Here is a 20,863-nt window from a genome sequence, read left to right on the forward strand (position 1 = left end):
AGAGAGTGATGGTGATTCACAAAATCTCTTATCCACCATATTGGTTGATATGAACCAAACACATATTACTTCTTCGAATGCTTGTAGTATGGTTACTAATACCATTAAACAATGTGAACAAAAGCTAAATCCATTCTTAAAAAGGGACAAAATTGAGGGAAGAACGGAAGAAAAATTGTTTCAGCCTGTAGATTAGGATGAAAAAGATAAAACTCAGTTATATGGGCAGATTAGCAAGAATGAAGTTGACGGTATCGTGGATCAGCCACTTGGGAATTCAAGGGAGTCACCTTCCATTATGGCACCATGCCCTTTGGTTAATGACTATAGGCATGAAGAGGTATTTTTTGGATTTACTATTTGTTTAGCAAAAACTGAGGATAATTGTTCTTATGATGATAACACCTTAAGCCAACATAATGTTCATTGGATAAACAATAGTAACTCACTTTTTGAGATGAATGCTGATTGGATACTGGAGAATCCCTTATTGGAGTTAGATGATGGAATACTTTTCGATATTGATCAACAGTCACAGATTGATACTAATTGCAGCCAGGAGGTGACTGATTTATTACATTTTACAGAGGGGCATGATGTTGATTTGGCTAACAGCATGGCCAAGGAGCATATAAGGAGAGAGGACAGTGTTGATGGATATTTATTGATTGATTCTTTTCCTCATTTATCTAGTACCTACAGTTACTCTACTGTCACATATGTTGATCATGATGATAACACTCAGGTTTTTACACTTCCTTCATGAAGGACGAAGCCATATCTAGCTTGCTTCTCCAATACAGCTATAGTTTTAGGATGCATGCTAGAGGAGAAATGTTGTGGCAATTGGATATTTCGGGCATTCTACTTTTTTTGGTATGGAGCAACAGAATATCTTAGACAGCTAGGAAGGTGGATGGCCTTTTTGTTTGTGGGACCCAAGAGGATCAGCCACATGGTCAGTATTGTTTCCAAGAGCTGGTTAGCATGGTGTTGAGTTCCCATCTCTATTTGACTCTAGCAATGCTTGTGATCTCAGTTGAAGTGAGGTTCTCAATTGGATTAAGGATTTTCTCACAAATGATAGCAACACATGGCAGGGTGATTCTATAGATTATGCACATGTAGTGATGCAAGATCTTGGTATTAGCATGATTGGTGCATTGCGGATGTGGGGAATTGACGAGTGACTTCACAGTTCTTGACATACTGTTTATAACAAAGTAGTGCAGTGGCTTGGTGGAGCAACTTCCTTGAGATGGGTATGGGAACTTGGTATTAGATTGTGGATTCATGATTGGGACTTGTAATGTCCCATTTTGGGACATATGGAATTCTGAAGTTAAATTCATAAAATATTAATTTTGGCTTAAGGGAGCTTAATGCAAACTTATAAAACAGGTCAGATTAATAGTATAAAGTGGGTTAAAGGTGACAAGAAGGAAAAAAAGAGAAGAGAACAGGAGAAGGAAACTGAAGAGTCACAGTTTTAAGCATAAAAGCAGGACGAGGAGTTAATTTTCAGCATTCTTGGATAATTGCTTGTTTGGAGAATTTGAGTTTTCTTGGAGAAACATTGGGAGAGATTACATCTTCCATTTCAGACTTGAGGATGCAAACCTTCAGATCATTTTCTAGGTGGATTGGATGTAGCCCGATTCATCATTCGTGGTGGATTCACATCAGAATTCACATTTGAGACTACAGCTGCATTTTAATGTTTATGTCCAATTTGACTGTATTTATGTGTTTAAGATTGGACTTGATGTTTGTTTCTGCATGGCTGATGTATAATGCATTAACATATTTCTGAGGAATTTGTAAGGACTTGCTGGTTATGATATTGTATTGTTGAATATCATTATAAAGTAGTAATTTGGACTTCTTCTATATGAGCATGTGTTGTTTTAATCTGAAAGCCTAATCCATGAGCTATCTGCTTGCATTCTGAAATTTTGTTGGTGAGAGAAATTGAGAGAATATCCAATAGGGATATTACACTTAGCAACTTAGCCAACTTGCTACATCAATATTTATGATGCTTTCAACATCTTGACAAATTTCAAGAAATTAACACAAAAGTTCAAAATTGGTTAGATTTAAAATCAGGGCTAACAGTTTTAAGGTTCGAAGTTTTCTTGAAAAAAAACTTGCCTAAGACTTAGGGCTCTAAGCATTCTATTTGGCATGGAATAACAATTCCAGTTTTCTTTCTGTGTTTTCGGAGTGTTTTAGCATTTCTTAATTTGTCATGTTTTCCCCCTTTACACCAGCATAATTGAATTCCATTTACACTTTCAGTTTGCTATAATGTTGACTTGTAATATGACAGCACTATGTTTAAAACATGTCTTGTTTGATTAACCCTTTTTCATAAACCTTCCTTAGCTATATGCCTTTAACTCCTTAATATATGTGCTTCTGTATATTTGACGCATTCCACAACTATAATTTTATTTATAAGTTATTCATCAACAACTGCTACACCACTCCAAAATATCTAGTCAGTGCCCAATGTTTCAAGGAGGTGGAAAAATGTTTTGTTATGATAATCAAGAGTTCGTGATGGTTTACCTGTCATCCATTGGTACACAAGAAATAGTGATATCGGCATTCACATCGATGTGTTTCTGCAAATACAGTATTTATCAATCAGTCAGCATGAAAATAGGAGCGTGCAAAGGAATATAAGCACCTAGAAACTATAGAGAGGAAAATACATTCAGCAACATACGAAATGTGAATAGAGATGACATGATAAATCGATAATAGATCCAATGGAGAAATTATGCTTCTTCTAATAAGAACCTGTACGAAAGCCATATAGTCCATCCGATAGAGATGGTCACCAGACAAAATAATAACATTCTCTATATATTTGTTCCTGGGATCCTGTGAAAAAGCATGGTTAATGTCATGAGAAGAGCAGGTGAACATTCAAATATCATTCCAGATCTCATATAAATGGCCAAGGTCTCCTCCACAATCTCTCAATCAGACTCTCATTTGTTACTCTAATCCTACCTCAAAAAGCCAAATAAATTGCCTCACAGCATCTGCAGTTCCCTGGAACCAATTCATACCCTCCTGACCTGGAGTCTGAGTAGCTGCTAGAACCTGTACTCATAATTATTTGTGATTGAATCAGGTGATAAGATAAACCAGGTTAATTGTACAAACCATTAATCCTTATACTACTGACTGTATGCTCAAATATACATTTTGTAAAAACCTAAATTTATGAGTCTCTATGATTCAAATGAGAGAAGCAATAAAGCACAGACCTCAACAAATCCATCACCAAAGTTAACGCCGTTTCCAAAACCATATGCCCTAGAAATATGGCGATTCAATGACTGTGAATTGAACTGAGTTAAGATAAATATTTTGTTGATTCCACTGTTTATACAATTGCTCATTGGTATATCAACAAGCCTATATGATCCTCCAATTGGTACCTGCAAGATCATAAGCCTTAAATATGGTATGAGTTCCCGAAACCAATCCTTAGTGAACTGAACCCTTGACAGAAGAATGCTTCAAATCACAGCAAAAGTTTGTTAAAAAATGAAGAGGCAAACGCAGAAACTGATAAAAATGTTAAGTGATTTCTAAGGTTATCAAAATAAATCACTTTGAAGCACCCCAGATCAACCTGTTAACATCCAACCAGTAATTTCTCTCTACCAGTATTATAATCTGCCATTACATGATAAATACAACCCCTGGGTCCTCTAAAAAAGGCAGATTATTGTAGGCAAGAACAAATGTAGGAGAAATTGGATCCTGGTCATTTTATTTACAGTTTGTATTTATAATATCAAGAATTTGTGAACAAGCATAAACTGGCATGTTATTAGTAATATAATCAATTGACAATAATATAAAATGATATTATTGACAAAAACTATAGCATCTACAACAATGTTTTCATACATTTCAGCAATTTATGTAGAAAGGTATTTTGTAATGCATAGAAATACATACAGCAGGCTTTGCTCTTCTTCTTGTGAGAGGAAAAAGTCGTGTTCCAGCTCCACCACCTAGTATGATAGAGAGGACAGTTTTAGGGTCTGCATCAAGTTTCTCCTGTATTTGCACCTGCAAATATTAAATTCATTATATGACCTCGTGGTTGTAAAAAATGAAAAGACTCGCAAGGTTAAGGTGGAGGTGAAGTGGACTACCTTTACACAATCAGTTCACAAGATAGAAAAGGTAATTTAGAGTCTAAATCACTCAACATTAACCAATTTCAACTAACTGGAAAAAAAACATGTCATGTGTGGAATATTCAACTAGAGACATTGTTAACATTGCTCAATTATAGTGTAATCAAAATGCTTCCCTGAAAAGTTCTTAACAAAAGTGAATACATCTTTTTTTTGGACACCTACCAATGTTGAATGCATTTTCTTTTCGGAAACTAATACGGATGATAAAGTATATATCTCCATAGCACTGTAGGATACACTCCATTTTGAATGATTTTGTTTTCAATCTTTCTGGTTTTTATTTTATTCTGTAAAATGATTATATTAAAAGGATTTGAAAGTACAGAAAGCAGCAAGATGAAATAATGTAAAGTCATTCTGAAGTGGTTAGTCTTCCTTGGGTCAGCATTCAGTCTTTTGAACAGCTAATTCACAAACATAAGCCTGAAGACCAGAATTTCCTTGCCATGATGTGTTCTGGCATCATTGCTCTATGAAATTTGGAAGGAGAGAAATAATAGAATCTTCCACCTGGATAGCAAGGATATCAGTTTTGTTTGGGAGAAAATCAAAATTAAAATAGCTGAATCGATCAAGCATAAGATTTCTCAACCTCAAGTTCTCACTCTGGAATGCGAACATTTATGTAAACAACACTCTTTGCAGCCTAGGATTTCAGTAATCCGTGTTTTTCAACTTAAAAGAAATATAAGTTGTGGAGAGACCTTGGATGTAATATCCCTCAACAAGTGATAGCTTAATTTAACATCAATTTCTTTCACAATTCAATAGTTTGGCATTTTGTAAAACATTTGGCATGTAACTATTTTACTGCTTTGCTTTATATTGTGATCTTGTGAGCTCTACAAATAGATTTTTTTGGATATATGCAATGAAATAATAATATCCCACTTAAAAGTCTTCACAAATACTATGCCAAGAATTACAATAATAGAACAAATACCAAACTGTTATTAATGCTGCAAATACAATACTGAAATATCAAAAAACTGCAAAATGAACAATTTCCACAACAAACATTGCCAATACTCACAACACCTACTGAACATTAAGCAAATCTTCACAAATGGAACCTGTTTAAAATGCAAGTGTGAAGCTCCAATGATGCAAGAATGTGCCAGTTGCAACCCAGTTTTCCACGACTCTCAACCATGTCTGATTCTTCCCTCTAGCATCCGCGTTGGGCAGAATTCATACATGCGCTGCCTTCCTATCTGTTCGCAACTCTCAGTAAGAGCAGCGTTGGTTCTCAATCATGCAACGTGGCCTCCAAAGACTAATCACAGGCCCTTGTATTCTCAATGCAGGCCCCTTAAACTTGTTTGCAGGTCCACTGAATCTGTTCGCAGCCCTTCTGACTCAACACCCGCAGCATTGGGTGTGATAGCAGGCCCAAAATCTGAAATTTCTTGGCTTCCAAGTTGCCCAGATTGAACAGTAATGACTGTGCCTAAGAGCAAATTATATGGTGCATGAAATACTGTTGAAAATGTCACCAATTTGCTGGAAAAAATCCCACGCTACAGCAGACACGTTCGCCAAATAAGAAAGATTGAACACACTGCAATACAATATAATCTGTATTTTCCAGCAAACCTAACGTCTTCCTAGCTACAGGTTTCACAAATTCAGAAGACTCGACAATTCAGACTAAGCAATTCTCAAAACTTTAATAAATAATACCTCAGTTATGGGTTAGTTACATAACTCAGAATCAAAACCCTTATACCTCAGCAAGGGCATAGAAAATCAGAACTTCAGGAAAACATCACAAAGACGACAAAGCAAAATAAGATAATCAAATGATCGGGATGCTTTTCTCATCAAATGGGCTCATAATTATAATTTCCAATTGGCACGAGTTTCCCAAATGAACTCCACTTAAGAAGCTTCCTGAACACAACATTAATATATAATTTCTAACACATAAGGCCGTTGTTTCTTGTGCCCGCGATTTAAAACTTTTCAACCTGGTTTCAACAAGCTATGATATTAAGGTGACCAACATACAACACCAACAAAAATAACAACCTCCACATATTTAGATGAATGATAATACTTAGCAATCTTGTGAAAACAACTGAAGAAGCATCAGAATTAAAATTTGACAACACTAGAGTGATCCTGATGAAGAAAGACAATGAATGAACCTAACAATGTAACTTACTATAGATTGATGCTCCCTCCAAGATTATTAGAGCCCGAAATAAAAACTGAGAGCATCACTCAACTAAGCTCATCGAAACCAAGAGTTTGACTTACTATAAATAATAAGTCCCTCAAATGGAGCCAAAACACACCCTAGGCTGCTAGAAAGCGTATAACCCCACAACTGAGACCCTCAAATCCCACTGTCAACTCATGAGGTTCACAATGGTGAACTGACCAAGCCAACTACAAACCCTACTAAAAATGGGGACATTACAATCCTCCCTCCCTAAGATTGTTGAGAAAATTGAACATCAAAGTCCACCTGGATCCCAAGGGTAGAATTGTGTACCATCTTTGTTGTGTACAAGCAACTCATGCAGCCCCAACACCTAAATAACCGATATTAATGACAAAATCATCTGGAAACTAACTATAGGTGCTCATGGCAATAACAACTCATTGGAACTCAATCAAACTAAAATACCAACTCTGTCAACATTTGAGTCCTTATCAAACTGACACTCGCACTCAACTGCACTGTGGAGATGATAATCACCATAAGTATTTGAATCACTATCACCAACTCTAACCTCTAATAAATTGTCTTGGGTGTGTAGATACTGCAAGTAGTTTAACTTGCAACTGTCGATCCCATCTACAAAAGATGGTGCTAACCCATCCCATAATGGATGGTATGAAATTGGAGCCAACCAACACCAAAATGAAACCAAATCCTCTACTTGTGGGTTAAAAGAGAAGTGATGAGCACTGCTCACAATGTAATCCCGAAAAAAACTCCCAATCTTTGTCAAGGGCTCATCACTATCAAACTGCTCCCATCTCTGACTCCAAACTACTAGTTGGATAGGATCCTCGGCAACCCTCTCAGCAAACCCAACCACAAAATCCCTGTTGGGAAGCATTATAGCCAAGGTCTCTACAATCTTCCCCACCAATCGTCGTATAGCATGAGAGCACCGAATGAGAGTACCCTTAGATAATCTCTATGAATCATCCCAAAAATCCAAACTCTCAAGCAAATACTCCGTGAATGACTCAGTACAGTAGAAATTATATGTGGAAGCATCAACCTACTCCCCCACTATCCACAACTGATCCCTCTAAAAACAAGGCACAATAGGAATCACACTGCAGTCCGCAACTAATGCTCTCACCTCTTATGTATCTAGTGTACCTATATCCTGGGCAGATGTGATTGCCACATCATTGCACCCCCCATCCCCAACTATGGAAGCAAACTCACCACCAACCACAATATGCAATTGAATAGGGTATGGGGCTAATGTCAACTATACTCGCTCCAACTCCACGACTACCTCATCCAACCGTAATTGTGACTCCTAAAGAGCCAACTAAGTACACTGAAGAGAGTCCATAGTCACTTCAAGCTCCTACGTGAGCTTAGCCACCTCCTCTTTTCCTAACCAATGCCTCATAACAAGTGCTAACCCACTCCATAAGGTATCCTTGTCAACAACTAACTATGAATAATTATGCTTCAAGATTCTGACAGCCTCTCGAAATGCATGAACCTCTGCTAGTGAAAGACTACTATCACCGTGCTCATCTGACATCAGAGCACCCAAACCAGATGCAGGTAACACCTAATGGATAGCATCATAATGCTCCGGAGCTGAAGTCATGTCACTACCACTCACCTTTTACTGACTAGTCAAAAAGTCCCTGTAAATCCAAATCCTAGGAACCATCCAAAACCTCCTCAAAGTCATCACCCAATAACTAGCAACGGGTTTCATACCCAGTGCAACTCATAGCATCATCGAATGGATCATCAGATGTGTCCATACTATCTACATCCACATCTCCTAATAAAATCTCAACTATTGACACCTGACTCTGCACACATTACCCTATGTCATGATGTGAATCAACAATGCTAGAGCCTAAACCAACATCCGATGACTCTGTTGTAACACCTAAATCACTAATACCATAGCTAGATAGCTCTATGTTCTTGTTTATCCCACCTGAGAAAGGTGTTGCCTCCTAAATGCCAACTGGAGAGAACTCAAGCCTTCTTCCCTGAATCCCTACATCCTCAGTGTCAATCTCCTAAAAGCAGAAACCCTATACCTCGTTGACCTATCAACCACCTCTAGATCCGTCAAGCTTGTTGCCAACCTCTACTGATGAAGCTCAAGTTTTCCCATACTCTCCTGCAAAGCATTCATTTTGCTGCTAAGTTCGTCACTACTCCACTAGCTTCCAAAACTACCAATCCAACTATGTCTGTCCATGGCTAGAAAATGCTAGAGTGCTGGTCACTCTAAATGTAACATCAGATCTGAAACAATAAATATTTTCCTACCCCACAGGATGGTAGGAAACCGTTCTCATACCACTGTAATATCCCTCAACAAGTGATATCTTAATTTAACATCAATTTATTTCACAATTCAATAGTTTGGCATTTTGTCAAACATTTGGCATGTAACTCTTATACCACTTTGATTTAAATTGTGATCTTGTGGGCTCTACAAATGGATTATAATTTATTTTAGATATATGCCAAGAATTACAATAATAGAGTAAATACCAAACTGTTATTAATGTTGCAACTACAATACTGAAATATCAAAAAACTGCAAAATCGACAATTTCCACAACTAACATTGTCAATACTCACAACACCTACTGAACATTAAGCAATTATTCACAAATGGAACCTATTTAAAATGCAAGTGTGAAGCTCCAATGATGCAAGAATGTGCCAGTTGCAAACTAGATATCCACGTGACTCTCAACCGTTTCTGATTCTTCCCTCTAGCATCCACGATGGGCAGAATCCATACATGTGCTGAATTCATTCAACTGAGACTCTCAAATCCCACTGTCATCTCACAAAAGTTGCGATAGTGAACTGACCAAGCCAACTGCGAAACGCTGCTAAAAGTGGGGACATTACATTGGACAACTTCTCCTTCTATTTATGGTAAGTTGAATATAGATGATGCTTCAAAGGATGATCCAAGTCAAGCTCATATGGGAGGCAGTGGTAGATGTTTAGATAAATTTGTAGCTTTCATTTTTTTTTTTGAAAAATTGTGAGATATAACTAATAATTCAGCAAAGATAAAAGCTAATTATTAAGGGATTCAAGAGGCTCTCAAAATTGGTTGTCAAAAGCTCCAAATTAAACCTGACTGAAAATTTGGGACATGTATAATTAATAATTTAGCAAAGATCCAAGCTGCTTAAAAAGGATGCAAGAGGCTCTCAAAATGGGTGGCAAAAGCTCCACATTGAATCTAAGTTAAAGGTTATCATTAGCTTACTATCTAATCCTTAGGAATTACATTAAATAAATTGTTAAAAATGCAAGAGAGCTGGAGAAGATTCAAAGTTTGCAAGATATGTTCCAAGAGGTCCAATTCAACCATGTTCCTAGAGAATGCAATAAAGTAGCAAGCGGGTTTAGCCAATTGGGCTTGTGACAACCAAAGCGACGAGTAAAAAAGGTTAAAACATTTAATACTTGAATCTTTTATTCCTAGAAGAAAATAATGGACCAAGATAATCTCACAAAACAGCAAAAAAGAAGAGGATAATAAAAAGAGAAAACAAATCCACATAGGGGGAAGCTCTTAAGCCTTTGCAAAAAGGTAAAGATGAGAATTTTTTTTAGTGTTTTGATAAATTTCATATGAAAAGTAAGAGATAATTTCCACAAGAAGTCAAGGAAAGTGATTGGAAAGTTGAAGCTGAGGAAACAGTTAAGGATCCCTACATGGTTGAGAGTGCAAGAGAGGCAATGGAACATCGAAATCAGCACTCCCTAGAAAGCAGATTTCAAGCACTAGGTTTGCATCAAAATGAAATCATGGCAAGCCCAAGTCAAGCAAAGGAAAAGTTTGCGAAATTTACTAGCAATGGATCAAAGGTTCTCATGAAGGCACTATAAAACTTGTGAGACAATCTAGACAAAAAATGGGGAAGATGATAAAGCAATCTAGTTACATTCATTTCCAGTCACCTTGCGAATTCACATAATGAATTCCAAGAAGAGCAATTCACTCCATCAAAGCCGCATAATGAATCTCCAAGCAGTGATGTAAATCAAAGAGGAGATTGCAGCATTGTAACTTGCACCCCTATGCAATTTCTTGCTCTCCTCACCCTATTTGGGCATGTATCCCCTCTCGTACCTATTATTCCAACTCAACTTCGACTAAAATTTGGCTACTCAAGATTCTAGATCTCAGGTCCCAATTGGGTGTGCATTAAGGGGAGCAGATCACTTTGGGCAATTTGTTCCCAACAATTAAGGCCCAAATTTAAATCACATAATGGTTAGCTTGTGAGATCCGGAAATCTAAGCCCGTATTGGCTTGCTCTACAATTTACACCCTGAAACGCTAGGGAGAGGTATAAAAGCAAGTTTACCGCCCTCAATTGTATATACACAAAATTTCATTCATACATCAAGCTCAAGCAGTCAAGTTTTAAAGCATTATAGGCCTTCTTCAAATCTGACATTGTGGCAAGCTTAAACATACTTTGAGTAAGCATGTGTTCAAGATTTTCCTTCTAAACTGGGAGACATAGGAGACATAAGTACTCTTTATGCAAGAAGAGTAGTCCACTCCATTAAAGCCATAGAAAGCATCTCCAAGTAGTTATGCAAATCAAAGAAGAGATTGTATTGCCATAAATTGCATCCCTATGTAATTTCTTGCTCTCCTCGGCCCTATTTAGGCATGTATCGCCTCTCGCACCCATTATTCCACCTCGATTTTGACTATAATTTGGCTTCTTCTTAGGATTTTGGATCTCATGTCCTAATTTGGGCCTGCATTAGGGGCAGCAAATCACTTTGACCAATCTACTCTAGTGTTGGCTTGATCTAAAATTTACACCTCAAGATGCTAAGCAAAGGTATGAAACAAAGTTTACCACCCTCAATTGTATATACACAAAATTCCATTCACACATCAAGCTTAAGCATTGAAAGGCCTTCTTCAAATCTGACATTGTGGCAAGCTTAAACATACTTCGTGCAAGCATGTGTTCATGATTTTCCTTCTATACTAGGAGACATAGGAGACATAAGTACTCTTTATGCGGGAAGAGTACTCCACTCCATGAAAGCCACAGAATGCATCTCCAAGTAGTTATGTTGATCAAAAAAGAGAACGTAGCATTGCAAATTGCATTCCTATACAATTTCTTACCCTCCTTGGCCCTATTTAGACATGTATCACCTCTTGTACCCATTATTCCAACTCAATTTTGACTAAAATTTGGCTTCTTCTCAAGATTCTAGAACTTAGGTCCCAATTCCCAATTTAGGCCTGCATTAGGGGGAGCAGATCACTTTGGGAAATTTGCTTCCCAAATTTAAATCACGTAAGGGTTAGCTTGTGATAGCGGTAAATCTAAGCCTGTGTTGGCTTGCTCTAAAATTCAAAACCCTGAAATGCTAGGGAGACACATAAAAGAATATTTACCGCCCTCAACTATATATACACAAAATTTCATTCACACATCAAGCTCAAGCATTCAAGGCCTTCTTCAAATCTAACATTATAGCAAGCTTAAACATACTTCGTGCAAGTGTGTTCATGATTTTCCTTCAAGACCATGTGGAGTCATGTAATTGCATCAAAACTTGTGATTGCATTTGAAGAGCACTGCATCAAGAAGGTATATAAGACATTTCAAGTCTCAAAGTTACCTTTGCTATACATCAACATGCCTTAATTTTCATTTCAATTTCAAGGTTAATTCCTAAACTAGTGCTTGACTTACACAAACCCCTTTCAACCCAACATTTTCTCTCTTTTTTGTGTACAGGAAACAGGTTGCAGTTGCACAGGATCAGTATAGACTGAGCATCAAGAGAGTACAAAGCCTCTTTCATTAGATCTGAAATAGTTGAGAGTGGGTTGCCCAACGGGATTGAGTCCCCTAATTTTTCTCAAAATTTGGATCATAGGTAAATCATCATTTGTACTTACCAAATTGTCCACCCAAATCTGTATAGTCATTTTCTATTCTATCATGCATGCTGAAAGTCATCATTTCACCATATTTTCCCTTAGATCTTGCTTCCATCTTCCACAATGAGGTAGTCATTTTCAACTTTTCATGACCATTAAGGGAGGGTATTAGAATATTGTATAGGGTAGTTGATAGAATGACCATTAAGGAATGGTAATAGAATATTTTGTTATTTTTAGCTAGCTTTATGGAATCTTCTATTAATGTTCTTTTAGGAGTTTTATTTATGATGAAGGTACACTCAGATACCACTTGATGGGGTACTGCTCTGATACCACTTGATGAAGGGCCATACCACCCTACCAACTCTTAACCACAAATGCCACGATATGAAGACAAGAGATGACAAAATGCTTCAAACAATTTTATTATACTTGAAAATCCAATATTAATTACAATAACATTTATGCAAGATCTCTCAAGATCCAATCCAAACCTAAGCTAGTCTAGATCCACACTCTGGTAGAAACCTCCAAGAACTCAACTTGTGCTCGCAAGCCACTAAGCAACCTCCTTGTTTCTAAACCGCAGTCACTAGCTCTTCTCCAACTTATCCAAAATCCAAGTGTAAACTGCCTCACATTCGGCGCTCTGTCTACACACTCACAACTCCATCACAATCCTGCTATAAACTGCCTCACATTCGGCGCTTTGTCCGCAGACTCAAGAAAACTCACTCTTCACTTTCTCCTTCTCTTTCACACCTTCCAACTTTCTCACCTTGAAGCTTTTCCTTCCAAAGCTTCACCTTCCCAAGCTACTCCTTCTCGAGCTTCTACTTCTCAAGCTTCACCTTCCACAACTTTCACTCCTTGAAGCTTTCACCTTCCAAAGCTTCTACTCCTCGAGCTTGATTAGAAATGCTCATATGCCTTGCTTAAATAGGCACTTACCACCCAATGCATGACTTATCCACAACCTTCTAGAATTCCTTCTACACAATATCCACAACCTTCTACAACTTCCATAACCTTCTACAATATCCACAACTTTCTACAATATTCATAACTTTCTTGAATTCTACCCACACACCTCGATAAATGGAATGACAACCATTTTTATTTTATTTTTCTATTATGCCACCTATGCACCTCGAAAATAAAAATCCTCTTTTCCTTTCTTTTCTCCTTTTTCCCTTTTTTTTTTTTTATAAATTTCTCCTCTAATTTTCGTCACTTTCTCTCTCCTCCAGATTTTTTTTTTTTTTCAAATTTTTTTTTTTTTTCAATAATTTTTCCATGCAAGATGCTCCTACATCAGACTCCCCTGGTAGATAGAAAACTGTGTCCCACACTTTGACACCACAAAACAAAGATCTACCACCATCTTCATCTTCACCAAAAGCTTCCACCTCAACAGGGACAACAAAACCACCATGCAAATCTTCCACACCAGCATCTCAACCATCCAATTAGCATGCTCACCCCCAAGAATAAATTGCACATAATGCTTCATCAACAAAACCTCACTCACATCAGCAACTAATGAATCCACACCAGTAGCAACAAACTCTGCATCAGCAACAACAAACTCCATATCAGCACCAACATGTAGATCACCATCAATACATGCCAAACTCTCAACACCAACAACCTCACTACTCACAACAAGATGCTCTGCAATACATAACTCACCTCCAACAACTGGATCATCCATGACCAAGTGCTCTACAACAAACAAGTCACCACCAACATCAACTAGATCATCCACAACCAAATGCTCTGCAGTCTCCATGTCAGACTCAACCAACTGATCATGAAAACCAACCTCTGTCCCAACATCAACAAGGTTAGGAATATCTTCATCAACAACCTCTATTTGCTCTACAGGTTCTGCATCAGGCTTCACAAATTGATCACCAAAACCATCCTCTTCCACCTTGACCTTCTTAGCTTGATCAGCCAATCTAGCATCCAACCGAGCAAACGTCTTAGAAAAATTCCTCTCCACTATAACATGGATTTTCGCAATCATCTTAGGGTCCAATCCTCTCGAGGCCATCTCCCAAGATCTTCGTAGACCCTCTGCAACAAATCCTTCCCACGCTCCTTGTGACAACCAAATTGTTTGCAAGTTAGATCGCAACCTGCCACCTTGCACGAACAATCAGGAACCACATCACAAGTCTAGGACAACGGATTTGCAATCCACAAGCTCTCTACGATCATGCCTCAACAAGTTCAGTCTTCCATCGATCAATCTACATGTCCTCCCAAGGTCCTGGTGCAAACTGCCTCAGCTTCGGCGATCTGTCTACACGCTCAGGAACAACTGTCACTCCGATAAACTTCGCCCAACCAAGGTCCTAGTACAAACTGCCTCACTCTTCAGCGATCTGCTTGTACACTCAGGAACTCCTGCTCTGATACCACTTGATGAAGGTACACTCAGATACCACTTGATGGGTTACTGCTCTGATACCACTTGATGAAGGTACACTCAGATACCACTTGATGGGTTACTGCTCTGATACCACTTGATGAAGGTACACTCAGATACCACTTGATGGGTTACTGCTCTGATACCACTTGATGAAGGGCCACACCACCCTACCAACTCTTAACCACAAATGCCACGATATGAAGACAAGAGATGACAAAATGCTTCAAACAATTTTATTATACTTGAAAATCCAATATTAATTACAATAACATTTATGCAAGATCTCTTAAGATCCAATCCAAACCTAAGCTAGTCCAGATCCACACTCTGGTAGAAACCTCCAAGATCTCAACTTGTGCTCGCAAGCCACTAAGCAACCTTCTTGTTTCTAAACCACAGTCACTAGCTCTTCTCCAACTTATCCAAGATCCAAGTGTAAACTGCCTCACATTCGGCACTCTGTCTACACATTCACAACTCCATCACAATCCTGCTGTAAACTACCTCACATTCGGCGCTTTGTCCACAGACTCAGGAAAACTCACTCTTCACTTTCTCCTTCTCTTTCACACCTTCCAACTTTCTCATCTTGAAGTTTTTCCTTCCAAAGCTTCACCTTCCCAAGCTACTCCTTCTCGAGCTTCTCCTTTTCGAGCTTCTACTTCTCAAGCTTCACCTTCCACAACTTTCACTCCTTGACACTTTCACCTTCCAAAGCTTCTACTCCTCGAGCTTGATTAGAAATGCTCATATAACTTGCTTAAATAGGCACTTACCACCCAATGCATGACTTATCCACAACCTTCTAGAATTCCTCTTACACAATATCCACAACCTTCTACAACTTCCATAACCTTCTACAATATCTACAACTTTCTACAATATTCATAACTTTCTTGAATTCTACCCACACACCTCGATAAATGGAATGACAACCATTTATTTTTTATTTTTTCTATTATGCCACCTATGCACCTCGAAAATAAAAATCCTCTTTTCTTTTCTTTTCTCCTTTTTACCTTTCTTTTTTTTTTTTTTTTTTTTTTCCTCTAATTTTTGTCACTTTCTCTCTCCTCCAGATTTTTTTTTTTTTTTTCAATAATTTTCCCATGCAAGATGCTCCTGCATCAATTTATCACTTTATTTTAAACTTTTATTTTTAGAAGATTTATTATTGAGTTTGAAGCTCTAGCAATGGTCTATATAATCGATATATATCTTTCATTGAATAATTAAGTATGCTGAACCTTTTGGTGCTAAGCTATCTAAGGCTAAGTCTATTATGTTAGGCTGGTCTGAGATTCCCCCAAACTAATGCAAGAAATATGATTTCTAAATTTGGGGGGGGGGGGGGGGGGGTGGACCTCAAAAATAGGTGAGGTACCTAGGGATTCCATTTGATATTAGCCCAAACCTAAGGGACGTGTGACTTCGGAACAAGACTAAAAGTAGAGAAGAAATTAGGTGCTTGGAACAGACAATTTCTATCCCTAGGGGATAGAATCCAAGTTTGCCAAAAGATATAATCTTCTTAAAGTCACTACTAGTTACCAAATGGATAACATTTAGAAAAAAATCGAACTTTCCTTTGATCTGATGGTAAATGCAAAAAGAAAAGGCACTCTATAAAGTAGGAAATGCTGATGTGTGAATAAAAAAATTGGAGGCCTAGGGCTTAAAGACTTGAGAAGGCAAGGCATTGCTCTTGCAGCTAAGTAGATCTTCAGGGCTCTTGTGTGTAATGAGCCTTGAAAGTGTTGATTAGAAATAATATGGCTCTTTCTGTACTCAAGGGTGCTAAACAATTGGAAAATTTGTCTCTAACCGACCTTACTTGGAGGAAAGTTGTTACCCCTAATCGGTTTAAGGTTTTCTACAGTTTATGTAAAGTTTGAGATCTTATCAAAGATAAGGTCACTAATTGTAACTTCTTTCAAGATAGAAATAAAGTCTTTGGGGCAATATCTATATGATGAATTTTGAAATATAAAGCTAAGCAACTTGCCTTGTTGCAAGGTTCCCTGCTAAAAGTGGACCATGCTTGGTATTAACTATTTCAAGGGCATTTTCTGTAATGGCCAGCTTTTAGATCGGTCTTCTCTGAGCATGAGATATCAATCTCTCAGTATAACTGGAGGAATTAGATGGTTCTCAAAGAAGCCTGCCTGAGTTTCAACACTCCAATCACCTGTGTAGGAGAGATGAGCAATTTAAGGACTTCAAATGGACTGATAGCTCTTTCTTGTGTAATACCAAAGCTAAAACACATATAAAACTCTTGCTAATAACTTCTCTGTTTTTAAGCATATCAATCATTCTAGGAATATAGATGTGGATAATATGTTATTGCAAGAAAAATATTCAGCATATGTGGTCTAACATTTTCGAGCCTAAGAAGGTGTTTCGGATGTTTACTGGTCTTACAAAGATTACCTTATAAAAAAGCATGATTCTGATTCTGCCATGTGTTCACTGTATTATCCCACCCTTATTCTGACCTGTTTTTCTGAGTTCGTTTTTTTTATTTTCAGATTGATCAGACAAGTAGAACAGCTAATAAATAATATCAAACACATCACATTATTACAACAAATGATCCACTCAATATCAGAGATGAATACAACATGAGATACATGATATATGAACAAATAATGCACACCACAAGTTTGATATTCTGATGATAACTCTGCTGCCATAAGTCGGGATAAAGAATTCTGAAAGTACACCCAAACAAGGGAAAAACATGACAATCATGTCCAATAATGCTGCAGTCTGAAATCAGATTAATACAGTAGAAAATATACATACCAAATAATGGCAAAATAAACAACAATGTTGAAATCACCCCCCCTAGGAGTGGTGCCAAGTTTAGCACCTAAATCCCTGATGCAGAGTGAACAAAACATCACCAAGAATGCTGCTTCAAGTCTGAATGCTATAGCAGCAAGAACATGTACTAATCCAAAGCATTTAAAAGCAGTTGCACATTAAACCCTCAAATTTTCCTTCGATCAAACCACACTCGCGTGATATATGCTTGTTCCTTCTACAAGCCTTTGATGCAGATTTCAATCTACGGTTGTGCAAACAAACAAGTGATAAACTGCACTGTGCGGTACTCATCAATTTCCAGCACTCTCAAACAAGGGACCCTAGAATGGCATCTTCTTCTTCTGAAATAAGAAAACCTTTCAATAATTTGAAACTTGCCTATCAAAACCTCCAATTAGATTTCCTCTTGAAACATCCTACAATCTGATAATGAAGCACAATGGTGAATTATGGATGAATCCATGCCAAATATAGATTTGGGTTTCCATCGGGTCCCATAGACTGTTTTGGCCCCGTGGATGTTATTAAAATCTTTCATTCATTCATTCATTCATTCATTCATCCAAACCACCAAGAAACTCCAAGGGTTTCCATCCTTAGATGTCTTATAAAGAAATAAAATAAGTCAACTATATACAAATAAGCTCCAAATGAACCGTTTTATAATTCTCAAAGGAACCTTTCGGAAAAGCCATTTAATTTTCCCTCTTTAATTTTTCAAATGCACGTGCAAATTGGAACAATTATAAGGTGACCCCTTACATTGTCTTTAATTAAGATGAAGTCACTTTATGAATTAGTTTTTATACTCCCCTTTAATTTCCCTACATAAATGCCTATCTCCATAAAACACTTTATTAAATTAATTGAAACCTTATAACTCCCTAGGAACCAAAACATAGTCACTTTATGAAAACGACTTAAAAACACTTAACCCCCTTTATGTCATCATATCATAGTCATTTAATATATTTAATATTATTAAATTAAAATTGATTTAATTTTAATAATTTAACTTAAATTATTAAACCCTTGATAAGTGTCGATATCAGCTTTCCATATACAAATATGATGCCAACTAACCACTCTGGTGACTTACTATAAATAGGAAGTATAAGCAAGAAAACAAGTGACACTAAATATAGTAAGTCTTAATCAAAATTGTTATGAATTATCTAAAGAAGGCACACCAAAAATGAATTAGGACACTGAGCTGAGGAATACTGAAATAAGCACCAAAACGTTAACTGAAGAGCCATAGAACAGCCTCAAAAGGGTCCCTTGATCACCATGTTAGCCTATGGGAACCAAAGTCATAGGCTACCTCTAGAAAAAGATAATTGTCTAAAAAGGGGTCATTTCACTTACTTGCAAAGAAGACAGATTCCATTGGGCATATTTTCTTTGATTGTTTATTTGTCAAACCAATTCGGTACTATGTTTTGTAATAATTTTAAGTTTTAACAAATTGGAATACCAACAATGAAAAAATAATTGTTTAGAATTTTATCTGGCAATATAAGAAACACGAACGAAATATATAACTTATATTGACTCTCTCTTACTAATGAACTTTTGTGGCAATTTGGAAAGAAAGAATTGAACAGATTTTTAATGGGGTGATGAGGATGCTTACAGAGTCATATAAGAGACTAACATATTTTAATGTTGACTCGTAGGTTACAGCGACAATAGAAATTCCATACACCAAGTTCCTGAAGCTTCTTGGATATGGCTTCATTACAGACAATAGGCAGGAGGTGAGGTATGGCCATACATGGTCGTACAACACCCAAACTAACCCTACCTTCCATAAGCAAATGATGGAATTCCAAAACCAATACAATGAAAACGAATAGAAAAAGTAACGAAAACTAATACAATGAAAAGGTAACAAAATGCAAATGGAGAAGAAAAAAACATTTTCTTTGCTGGTGAAAGAAATTCAGAAACTGAGGAAGTATGTTCTGATGAGGAGCTGTCACTTGTCTCTCCTCCTCTTGGGCATCTAAGCCAGGCCGATTATAATGAAAGCAGAAATTACGATATGGAATATTATTTATTTATTTAGTTATAGTATATACAGCTATCATAGGCTAAGAACTTGATACATGTGTCAGCTGTTATTTAATATATACTGCTGTTTTCTTGGGGTTTTTCAAGATAGATCAGCTGATCTAGTCTCTGAGCTGCTGAACTCGTCATTGTATGGTGCTTACTCTATATTTAAAATTTAAAAAATGTATTATATTGAACAATCATGTGGAAGAGGAACAGAAACTACCTATATCCATTAACATACCCATGTGACAAATTGGCAAAATGATGCCACTTCAATAGACTAACATTTAGAAAATCTTTGAGGCAATTGCAAAATCGCCTCCTACATGACCCAAATGCTGCAGAAACTGTCAGCGTGATTACAAAAACACTCTATTTCTTCATTTGCTCCCCAATTATTTGGCTTTCTTTAGATGCTCTCAATGACCCCAAAGTCGTCTTCATCACTAATTCTGATTGTTGGCTTTGAAGCTATCTTCTCAAAGAATTCTGAGTCTTCAACAAACTTTGGATGAAAAGTGACAACTTTTATTGCTCAAAGCAACTTTCTAAATCCTATTTACAGACCGTTTTGCTAATATAGTTGTTCACACCTACACAGCCATATGGCACTCCAGCTTCAAGGCAAGAATGGATGAAGGAAGTTGAATCAGTTCGAACACAAACAAGTCTCGTAGCCTTTAAAGAGATTCTATGACACATCAGAATACAGCTATTTTTTGTTCCCTCAATTTTGAGGAAACATACCAATGATTGTCGGTTCTAAGTTTTAACATTGAATTGCAACATATTTATTATGCCACACATAATTTATAGGTGCACTTTGGGGATGATAGTTTGGCAGCAATTTTTTAGGGTCAGCAGGAAACAACATGTGCATGTATATGTTTATAACTATGTATGTGTGTGTGTCTATATATATATAATATATATATATAGGGACTCAAGTTTTTACAACAACATGTGCACGTATATGTTTATAAATATGTATGTGTGTGTGTATAGGGACTCAAGTTTTTACAATTTCATCTATACAAGACATGAAAATTCAAATTTAGACAGCCATGTAATGTACTAAAAATATGAATCCGATATTCATGGTTTTGTATTATGCGCCAATCTTTAACTCTTTCCTTTTCTATTTATGATTGATCACCACA

The 20,863-nt window shown here is 37.1% G+C and overlaps 2 protein-coding genes across 8 annotated transcripts in view; both read right to left on the bottom strand.

Moving 5' to 3' along the window:
* The window catches only part of LOC149539946 (glucose-1-phosphate adenylyltransferase large subunit 1-like), a 180,541-nt gene that overhangs the window by 157,133 nt on the left and 2,545 nt on the right, over positions 1 to 20,863 (bottom strand). For all 7 annotated transcript variants that reach the window (XR_016356324.1, XR_016356325.1, XM_089801160.1 and 4 more), the window contains exons 2-6: positions 3,988 to 4,101; positions 3,285 to 3,458; positions 3,025 to 3,117; positions 2,809 to 2,892; positions 2,575 to 2,630 (exon numbers count right to left, since the gene is read on the bottom strand). Coding sequence is in view for 5 of the 7 variants with exons in the window: in XM_089801160.1 (XP_089657286.1) it covers positions 2,575 to 2,630; positions 2,809 to 2,892; positions 3,025 to 3,117; positions 3,285 to 3,458; positions 3,988 to 4,101 (521 nt within the window). In the remaining 2 variants the exon portion in view is untranslated. The remainder of the gene's footprint in view (positions 1 to 2,574; positions 2,631 to 2,808; positions 2,893 to 3,024; positions 3,118 to 3,284; positions 3,459 to 3,987; positions 4,102 to 20,863) is intronic.
* LOC149539948 (uncharacterized) lies at positions 10,061 to 17,417 on the bottom strand. The gene is made up of 2 exons (XM_089801158.1): positions 13,381 to 17,417; positions 10,061 to 13,347 (listed from the first exon to the last, which is right to left on the bottom strand). The coding sequence occupies exon 1, from the start codon at positions 14,427 to 14,429 to the stop codon at positions 13,680 to 13,682; it is 750 nt and encodes a 249-aa protein (XP_089657284.1). The 5' UTR covers positions 14,430 to 17,417; the 3' UTR covers positions 10,061 to 13,347; positions 13,381 to 13,679.

This window comes from Cupressus sempervirens, chromosome 9, assembly GCF_028749045.1.
Source record: "Cupressus sempervirens isolate cs-2001-9-10 chromosome 9, ASM2874904v1, whole genome shotgun sequence".
Taxonomy (NCBI): domain Eukaryota; kingdom Viridiplantae; phylum Streptophyta; class Pinopsida; order Cupressales; family Cupressaceae; genus Cupressus; species Cupressus sempervirens.